General features: G+C 43.5%; 1 protein-coding gene across 9 annotated transcripts in view; it reads left to right on the top strand.

The window, feature by feature from the left end:
• Positions 1–298: 298 nt before the first annotated feature.
• The window catches only part of LOC102930949 (lethal(3)malignant brain tumor-like protein 4), an 84267-nt gene continuing 74543 nt past the window's right edge, over positions 299–10022 (top strand). For 3 of the 9 annotated variants that reach the window (XM_043532250.1, XM_037881819.2, XM_037881813.2), the window contains exon 1: positions 332–392. Coding sequence is in view for 3 of the 9 variants with exons in the window: in XM_037881818.2 (XP_037737746.2) it covers positions 315–392 (78 nt within the window). In the remaining 6 variants the exon portion in view is untranslated. Of the gene's footprint in view, positions 393–503; positions 894–4889; positions 6355–10022 lie in introns of those variants that run through there. The other 6 variants (XM_043532247.1, XM_043532246.1, XM_037881818.2 and 3 more) reach the window with 5 other exon arrangements.

The following is a 10022-nucleotide window of genomic DNA, read 5'->3' as shown; positions in this document are numbered from 1 at the left end:
AAACGCCCCCACCCCCGATCCTGTCCTCTAGGTCCCCTCTCCCGCCCTCTGGCCCCCCCATCCTGCTCCTGGGTCCCCCCACCATCTTGCCCCCTCTGAAGCACCCCCCAGATCCTGCCCTCTAGGTCCCCTCTCCCGCCCTCTGGCCCCCCCATCCTGCTCCCCCGAAGCACCCCCCAGATCCTGCCCTCTAGGTCCCCTCTCCCGCCCTCTAACCCACCCCCACTTTGACCCTCCCATCCTGCCCCCTCACTGTGCCCCCTTTTCCCCTCCCCCCGCAGCTCTCCCCGCCCCAGCCGGAGCAGCGGCCGCGCATGCGCGTTGGCTGCCCCCGGGCCACTCCGGTAACAAACTGTCCTGGGAAGAGTCAGGAGCCGGAGAGGAGGGGGGCGGTGAGTGGGGCGCCCTGTGCGGGGGCGGGGCGGTGAGTGGGGCGCCCTGTGCGGGTGGGGGCGTCCCAGCCCCTTTCCCCTCGGGCCTGGAGGGGTTCATGCCCCCTTCCTCCCAGTGAGTGGGGGTGCCCCCTTGTCCCCGGGGGGGCCTGCCCTGTGCCCCCGTCCCTGGGGTAGGGGTGGGAGGGGCTGCGCCATGTCCCCCCAAGTTGGGGGACGGAGGGGATACGGGGCTATCCTATATCCCCCCCCCCAGTGACTCAAATTTCCTGGTCTCCCCCGGGGGGGGGGGGGGGGCTGCCTTATTCCCTTGTCTGGCTGGGGTATGGGGGGACCCTCCCCATAGAGGACGCCCCATTTATCTCTCCCCAGTGATTCCCAGTTCAGATAGTTCTCCACCCCCCAGATCCCCCCCTGGCTGCGGGGTCTTAGGCTCGATAGGAAGTGCTGGAAAGTTTGCCATCCGCTCTTTGGAGAGGGGTACAGGGACATAACAGCCTGGTATGTGTGTGTGTGTGTGGTGGGGGGCATAGAGAATATCCTCTTGCTGGGGGGGGGGGGGGGGCAGGAGGGCCCTCCTTCCTCTCATATGTAACTTGTGTGTTTCCTGATCCTGCCACATTACAGGGTGGATGCCGAGGCAGGAGCAGGAAGCGTGCTCCCTTAGCGTCCACACAGCAAAGCCCCCTTGAGTCAATACCTGCCTATGCCTCCCCAACATGCTCCCCCAGAAACACCCCCCATCCTGCTTTACCTCAGTTCCCCTCCCTCTCCATTTATTCTGTCCCTACCCTCACTTGATGTCTGACTGACAGAGGACCCTATTCACCCCAATACCGGGGATCTAGTGAGAAGATGCCATTTCTGTCTGAGAGGGGCTGACCCACACAATTTTTCCTGGTGATTATCTCATTGCTGATTGATGGAGAAAGAGGGACTGATATACCATAGTGTCAGGGATCTTCTGGTGGGAGTCCCCCCTATACTCTGGGGGAAAGTCTTCTAATCTCTCTGAGCTGGAAGTCGTGTGTGTGACATTAAAAATTCACTTTGCTGTTATTTTAACACTGCCAGTTGGATAGTTGAAAGCATATTTTAAAATATAGTGAAGCATTTACTATACAATCTGCCTTTTTTTATAACCCTGAAATCCCTGGACAGGAATCCCTGTTCCTGGACAGGAACTTGTAGAGAAAAGTGGAACTTAGTTATTCTGTTAGCTGCATTGTTGCTAGCACAGTTCATTATTAATATTATTTATTATGAGGCTATAGTTATTATTGCTACTGTTGCCACAAACATTATGTATTTTTTAAGATAACTTAGTTTGTTTTATATACCGGCTTATGTACAATCTCAAAAAACTTGACAAAGTTAAGTTTCAGAGTAGCAGCCATGTTAGTCTGTATTCGCAAAAAGAAAAGGAGTACTTGTGGCACCTTAGAGACGAACAAATTTATTTGAGCATAAGCTTTTGTGAGCTACAGCTCACTTCATCGGATGCATTCAGTGGAAAATACAGTGGGGAGATTTATATACATAGAGAAAATGAAACAATGGGTGTTACCATACACACTGTAACCAGAGCGATCACTTAAGGTGAGCTATTACCAGCAGGAGAGCTGGGGGCGGGGGGAGGTTCCTTTTGTAGTGATGATCAAGGTGGGCCATTTCCAGCAGTTGACGAGAACGTCTGAGGAACAGTGTGTGTGTGTGTGGGGGGGGGGAATAAACATGGGGAAATAGTTTTACTTTGTGTAATGACCCATCCACTCCCAGTCTCTATTCAAGTCTAAGTTAATGGTATCCAGTTTGCAAATTAATTCCAATTCAGCAGTCTCTTGTTGGAGTCTGTTTTTGAAGTTTTTTTGTTGAAGTATTGCCACTTTTAGGTCTGTAATCGAGGGACCAGAGAGATTGAAGTGTTCTCCAACTGGTTTTTGAATGTTATAATTCTTGACGTCTGATTTGTGTCCATTTTTATGGTTGACTTAGAACAACGCTTCCTCAGCTCTCGTCCCCTAATGCCCCTACTCTACTTGCACTATACTGGTGACATCTTCATCATCTGGACCCATAGAAACGAAGCCCTTGAGGAATTCCACCATGATTTCAACAATTTCCATCCCACCATCAACCTCAGCCTGGACCAGTCCACACAAGAGATCCACTTCCTGGACACTACGGTGCTAATAAGCGGTGGTCACATAAACACCACCCTATACCGGAAACCTACTGACCTCTGTTCCTACCTACATGCCTCCAGCTTTCATCCAGACCACACCACACGATCCATTGTCTACAGCCAAGCTCTACGATACAACCGCATTTGCCCCAACCCCTCAGACAGAGACACACACCTACAAGGTCTCTATCAAGCATTCTTACAACTACAATACCCACCTGCGGAAGTGAAGAAACAGATTGACAGAGCCAGAAGAGTACCCAGAAGTCACCTACTACAGGACAGGCCCAACAAAGAAAATAACAGAATGCCACTAGCCATCCCCTTCAGCCCCCAACTAAAACCTCTCCAACGCATCATCAAGGATCTACAACCTATCCTGAAGGACGACCCATCACTCTCACAGATCTTGGGAGACAGGCCAGTCCTTGCTTACAGACAGCCCCCCAACCTGAAGCAAATACTCACCAGCAACCACACACCAGAACCACTAACCCAGGAACCTATCCTTGCAACAAAGCCCGTTGCCAACTCTGTCCACATATCTATTCAGGGGACACCATCATAGGGCCTAATCACATCAGCCACACCATCAGAGGCTCGTTCACCTGCACATCTACCAATGTGATATATGCCATCATGTGCCAGCAATGCCCCTCTGCCATGTACATTGGCCAAACTGGACAGTCTCTACTTAAAAGAATAAATGGACAGAAATCAGACGTCAAGAATTATAACATTCAAAAACCAGTTGGAGAACACTTCAATCTCTCTGGTCCCTCGATTACAGACCTAAAAGTGGCAATACTTCAACAAAAAAACTTCAAAAACAGACTCCAACAAGAGACTGCTGAATTGGAATTAATTTGCAAACTGGATACCATTAACTTAGACTTGAATAGAGACTGGGAGTGGATGGGTCATTACACAAAGTAAAACTATTTCCCCATGTTTATTCCCCCCCCCCCCCCCCCCCCCCCCCCCCCCCCCCCAACTGTTCCTCAGACGTTCTCGTCAACTGCTGGAAATGGCCCACCTTGATCATCACTACAAAAGGAACCTCCCTCCCCCCCCCCCCCCCCCAGCTCTCCTGCTGGTAATAGCTCACCTTAAGTGATCGCTCTGGTTACAGTGTGTATGGTAACACCCATTGTTTCATGTTCTCTATGTATATAAATTTCCCCACTGCATTTTCCACTGAATGCATCTGATGAAGTGAGCTGTAGCTCACAAAAGCTTATGCTCAAATAAATTTGTTCGTCTCTAAGGTGCCACAGGTACTCCTTTTCTTTTTGACAAAGTTAAGAGACTTAGGATAGACAGAAAATTTTTTTCACTTGAAGTGGAGATTTGATGTGTGGGAGAAATGTTATAAAGCTTTTCTAGAAGTAGAATCTTCAGAGGAAAAGGTTTTTTGAAAGGAAAGAGTGCTAGTGGCAGATGACTGGAGGGATGTATTTAATACTTCAGAAATATTGATTATAGCTCTTGATGAGGATCATCCCAGTATAGGGATAAGTATTAATATAGTACAATTGCAATGGTGTTTGGTACTGGGAGGAATGGGATTACATTTTTAATCTGAAAATGTTTAGTGTAATTTATTCAACCACTGACTGGACCAGCAAAAAAAATTTAAATGTTGATATGTAGTTAGGATTAAGGAATAAAGAGCTCTGAGCCTTTGTGCTGAATTGCACAAGATTTCTCCTCTACAACCAGCTTCTTGAGTGTCTTAATATGTAGTAAGACAGAAGTATAAAGGGGGACAAAACTTGTGTCTGATAGTGCAAACACTTACTACTGTGCCTGGTATTTGCTACTGTGAATAGTCTCGTTAGTAGCACTTGTGCCCACTATAACAGCAATCCAGTCACTGTGGGTCCAATTTTGACATAACATGGACTGTACCTTTCTCTGCAGGTATACCCATTAAAATTAAATAATTGTGGAATAAGATATAATTCAGCATGAGTATGGGTGTCAGAACTGAGTTCTATGTTTAGAGTTGCTTAATAGAACTCCAGCATACATCTTTGACAGACTGTGCAAATTGATTCCCGTTTGTTTTGGTCAGAATGAATTTGCTTTCTTATATTATTTTTAATGCCATCACAAGTAAATAACAATGATGAATTTTAATGTGATGAATGTAACAGAGGTGTGCTTTGCAGTCTTTTACTTTCTCGACCAAACTTCTCATGACCTCAGGCTATACCTTACTTGCCTCAAGCATACTATTTAATGGTCTATACTAATATGTAAACTGTAACACATTTTTTGGTTTACTTGCTTCTTGAGGAGATGGTAGGGACTCCTAGTCTGTAGGCATATTATTGCAATAGACATTTTGTATCAAGAGTCTAGATTTTCAGTTTAAATTTTTAATGCTTGCTAAATTCTGTTGTTTGTTGTTGTGGTCAAGGTTCCCCTGTTGTCTCTCTTCTGTCACACAACAAAGCTTTTCATCTGAACATCCTGAGGCTTGATGAAGTATTGATCTTTGGGGAATGACTAATGAATTTAGGGCCAAATCCTGAGCAGTAAAGCAGAGCCCATGTAAACAGATTGCATGGCTGAGATATGGAATCTGTTTGTTTGTCCTTGGTGTGCGTGCATACATGCATCCAGACACAGTTTTGGGAGGAGGAGGACCACCTGCAACCTGCTGCACATCCCTTGTGGGGTATGGGCTTAGACTAGTAGATCTGCAATAAATACAGATTTACGCACCTTTATCTCCTCCACCACCACCAAGTTCCAGTGCATCTTGCCTTTGACTGCCCCACCCACAATCTCCACCAGCTCATTGTGGATATGCAGGGTTCTCTCTGCCTTTGGAGACTTGCAAGTCTAAGAATGGGGTGCAAGATGTGATTCTCAGTGCCCAAATAACATGGAAGATTTTGAAGTCCGGTCAAAGCAAAAAACATAATTATTTGAAATCTTCATAATTCTGCTGTTGAATAATGAGAGATGAGCTGGCGCTGAAAGATCTGATTATGTTGGGAAGAAAAGTTTGGTGATAATGGACTCTGGAATGCACATGGTGTTAATTTCAGTATTCAGATACAGTTATTTAAATATTTTGAAGGTAGAGTGATAGAATTTCATGTTGTTTTACTAACTGTGCTCTGTATCTGAAGTATCTGTGCAAACCAGCTTTTCTTTTCTCTTGTGCTGTTGACAGATGTTAGGATGATTTTTGATGGAGAGATTGGAATGTTCCAAGACCGATATATTGGGTCATTTTTGAACCCCCTATTTAAAATATTTTGATATTTTCTATTTTAAACTCAAGGGAAGGGAAATAGCAACTGTAATATATACATGCATGAAGTATTTATGTATCAGAGTAAGGTGTGTTATTATGGAGGGAACAGTAGTGCTTCCCTAGTTCAGGTTGAGGATTTTCACTTTAAGTTAATCTCTGTGTTTCACAGTATAATGTATTTAATTTCTAAATTTAACACACTTACTTCTCTGAAGACAGCTGAACTCTTCAGCTCATTTACAGATAAAATATTTATTCTAGGAAAGAAAGTATTTTCAAATGATTTTTTAAAAAGTTTTGTAAGCTTTTTTTTTTTTTTTTTGCTTTTGTAGTCTGAATGATGAAGTACAACAGACCTTTCAAAGTATAATATATGCTTATGACGTGTAGGGTAAATTTCCCTCCAAAACTATTTAAAATATAGTTTTTAAACGTCTGTAATCATAATTTATTTTACAGCAAGAAGTGAAGACTTTGGCAATAGCTGAGGTCGTTCTTAAGGGGTAATTTAACCAGCCACCTGTCTTCTCCCCTTAATTTGTATGTTGCTGTTCTCTTGGTTGAAGTGAGGGAGTGGAGTGGAGCAGGGGATGGACTGTACCCAGGTGTTAGGATTTCTCATTAGTAGATTACTTGCTCAACCTTACACAAGCAGTTGACCCTAACTGTCGCTGCTTTTAAAAGGTGTGTGCCACATGCCTAAGCTTGATCCCTGTAGTAAGGTTTGTTCAGAACAGTTGAACAGGAGCTGTGCAAGGGGGGTACCCCTCTTTTCAATGGGAAGAAGAGGGATTTATTGTGTCTTTCTAAACTCATACAGTATCTAGGGTGACCAGATGTCCCGTTTTTAAAGGGACAGTCCTGTTTTTTGGGACTTTTTCTTATATAGGCCTATTACCCCCCACCCCGTCCCATTTTTTCACAGTTGCTGTCTGGTAACCTTAACAGTATCTCACTTTAAAAGATTATATGACAGCCATCCCTGTTCTCTGACCTTGCCTCCTCACATTTCCATTCACACCTCCATGTCCTCCTTACACAGTTGCTTTTGCTCCTTTTTCCGATCCTTGCTTCCCATGGTGCTGCTTTCTGGTGTTGCTGGGAGCTGGGGAGTGAGTGGGGCTGTGGAAGGAAAGATGTGGGGGCTTCTGATATTTACTTCTAGCCTTAACTCCAGCATAATATAACTTTTTAAAATCTGGGAATAATAAAGGAGGACTGGTACACTTCACAGATTAAAAACTAATCCTGTCAAACCAGAAACACAGACCAAATCCCATCAAACTGCATTTCCTTATCTTTCAAACAGCACGAGGCCCTCTCTGAATTTGCCAGCACATTCATTTCATTGTATAACACCGTTATATTTAAAATTTAAAAGAGGTGCAGACTTCCATCTTTTTAGTGTGTTGCCTTGGGCTATGAAAGAGACTATCAATAAGAACAGCTTCTACAATGCCTGGAGAGGGCTTGATGCCACTGACCTTACTCGGTCAAAACTCCCATTGAGGAAAGATGGCAGGTTCGGGGACGGAATGTTATCCAAATCTTTAATACAAAAGTCCTTGGGCTGTTTGGGATATCACAGATCAATATTATTTGAAGAGTGGTTTATTGCTCTTAAAATACTAAAACTATTGATACTCCCTTGTGGCTGTGTCCAAGTCCCCAGATATAGTGTGTGTTTAATTTTTGTTTTGTAAATTGTGCTTGGTATGAGGTCCAGAAAACATTAGTACTTGGTGTATTAAGTTGGGCTCTATCTCTTTAGGCAGAAAAGTAAGTTGTATTGTATAATATAATCATTCAGATCTGAATAGTGATAACTCTTATAAGCTTAAGATAAAGACTTAATATTGGTTTTGCAGGGTTGGAGACTGGGTATAGGGGATGCATTTACACATTTAATCAATAATATTCTATTGTTATGCAAGGTCCTGATTTAGCAAAACTTTTAAGCATGCGAGATGTCTGTGAGAAGTCAATAGGACTATTCATATTCTTAAAGTTGTTTATATGCTTAAATGCTTTGCTGGATCGAGGCCTTGTATAATAATATATTATCGACTAAATGTGCAGTTCCCAAATTGCAAAACTAATATTATGTCTTTTTTTAAAGCTTCTAATGGATGAAGGGGGATAGCAAGAACTGTGCTGTGTAATGTATAAGAATGTTCATATTCTCTGAAAAAGTGCTTTCCTAGCTTTTTACTTACTGTTAATCGGTAAAGTGAAGTGATCAGCCAGGAGCAAAATCATTCTGTAGGAAGATGCCATTTTTGTTGTAACTTTTTCCTGATATAGTAACACTTGAGCTTTTGCAGCTTTCTAGTAGAGTGTTTCCCAAAGTTGGGACGCCGCTTGTGCAGGGAAAGCCCTTGGCGGGCTGGGCCAGTTTGCCTGGGCCACGTCCGCAGGTTCGGCCTATTGCAGCTCCCCCTGGCTGTGGTTCGCCGCTCCAGGCCAATGGGGGCTGCGGGAAGCGGTGGCCTGTACGTCACTGGGCCCGTGCTGCTTCCCGCAGCCCCCCTTGGCCTGGAGCGGCGAACTGCGGCCAGTGGGAGCTGTGATCAGCCGAACCTGCAGATGCAGCAGGTAAACAAACCGGCTCGGCCCACCAGGCGCTTTCCCTGCACAAGCGGTGTCCCAAGTTTGGGAACCACTGCTCTAGTATATTTAATCTGGAGAAGACATTTTGATGTTGTATTGTTTTTTCTATGTAGGGCTAGTTTCCTGGAGCTTGGAACTTTGTTATACCACTACCAGATTTTACTTTAATTACTTCAGATTTTAGTCTTGTTGAGCAAAATCCTAGAAAGTTTTACTATATTCTATCAACCAGTTTAGAAAATAGCTACCAGGCTTTTTTAATTGCATTTTGCAGTATTTTTTTGAGCTACTGGTAGTTAGAATATGGGTGCTCAGACTAGTTTTTGCTATTGACTTCAAGGTCGGGTGAATTTTAATCACCAGCCTGCGTATGTGTATATATTAAAATGTTTGTATTGGTTTATGCTTATTTTGGACAATTCTGTAAACACTTGTATATTTTTAAGGTTCTTGTACATATTTGACCTGAAGATGAATTATTCTAGCCTTGAAAAGAGCAATTATTAATGTCCACTTGGTATACATTAAAAACAGTTCTTCCAAAACTGAACAGTGAGTAGCTGTATTATTCTCCTTAACCTCACCTTGTAGGTGATCAATCAAATAGGTGCATTCTGACGTCTTTTTGCTCACATTACCAAAAGGATATCTGAGGTGAAATGTTCAGAGAAAATATAATTTAACAAAGTGGCTTAAAATGTGGGGCGGGGCCGGGGGGGGGGGGGGAACCAGTGCAAAGCTTTACAGTTCCCTTAATCTTTCCATTTGGGAACCCATATCCAGCGATTGTCTTAAACTTCAACAGAAATTTTTAAGGACAACAAAATATTATGGAGAATGGCATTTTCCTTTGGAAGGAAGGATCCACTAATTATTGTCCGTTATGCACTTTAATTTTCTGAACATGTAATGGAAGTATTTCATTGCAGCATTCCTGGTTTGTGTCTCAGTTAAACTTCAACACATTACTTTACATTTTAGTTTCCCCTTGGAAGAACCATTATGATGTTTTTTCAGAATTGTGACTCTTTCAATGATGTCACCAGATTGACGTAATTCAGAACCCAAAATTGTATTGTTTATCTTCAGGTCGTTAGGTCTTGAATGAAAATCATTCAAATCAAAACTGGTAGAGAAATGGTTGTACCTTCCTATGGTAAATTTATACATTTGGGAACGATACAGATTAAAGCATCGAGATGATGGATGTTTCAGGTAAAGTGTTTTTACAGGAAATTCTGAAAAACCTGTTTCCAGGTGTGTCTCTTGTCAGTTCCACGCTGCATTGGCTGAAATTCGTAAATTGTGTGTACGTTTTTTGTGTACAAGTGGCCCCTTTGATCACTGTTGCAGTAGAGGGGCTGGGACTGGATGAGCCAAGTAACCTGAATTCCTCACTTTGCCCTGTATGTGACCTCTTCATGCACATTGGTGGGGCAAGGTTGTATTGCCGCTGCTTATGCTGTCCTTGTTCCGTGGCTATCTAGAGGAGGGCGGTCAGCGAGCATTAAAAAATCACCAAAATCTTCAAAATAGGGGATTAGAGGGGAGGAAAAAGCCC

Source organism: Chelonia mydas, chromosome 19, assembly GCF_015237465.2.
Source record: "Chelonia mydas isolate rCheMyd1 chromosome 19, rCheMyd1.pri.v2, whole genome shotgun sequence".
NCBI classification, from domain to species: domain Eukaryota; kingdom Metazoa; phylum Chordata; order Testudines; family Cheloniidae; genus Chelonia; species Chelonia mydas.
This window is presented reverse-complemented; position numbering and strand designations above follow the sequence as displayed.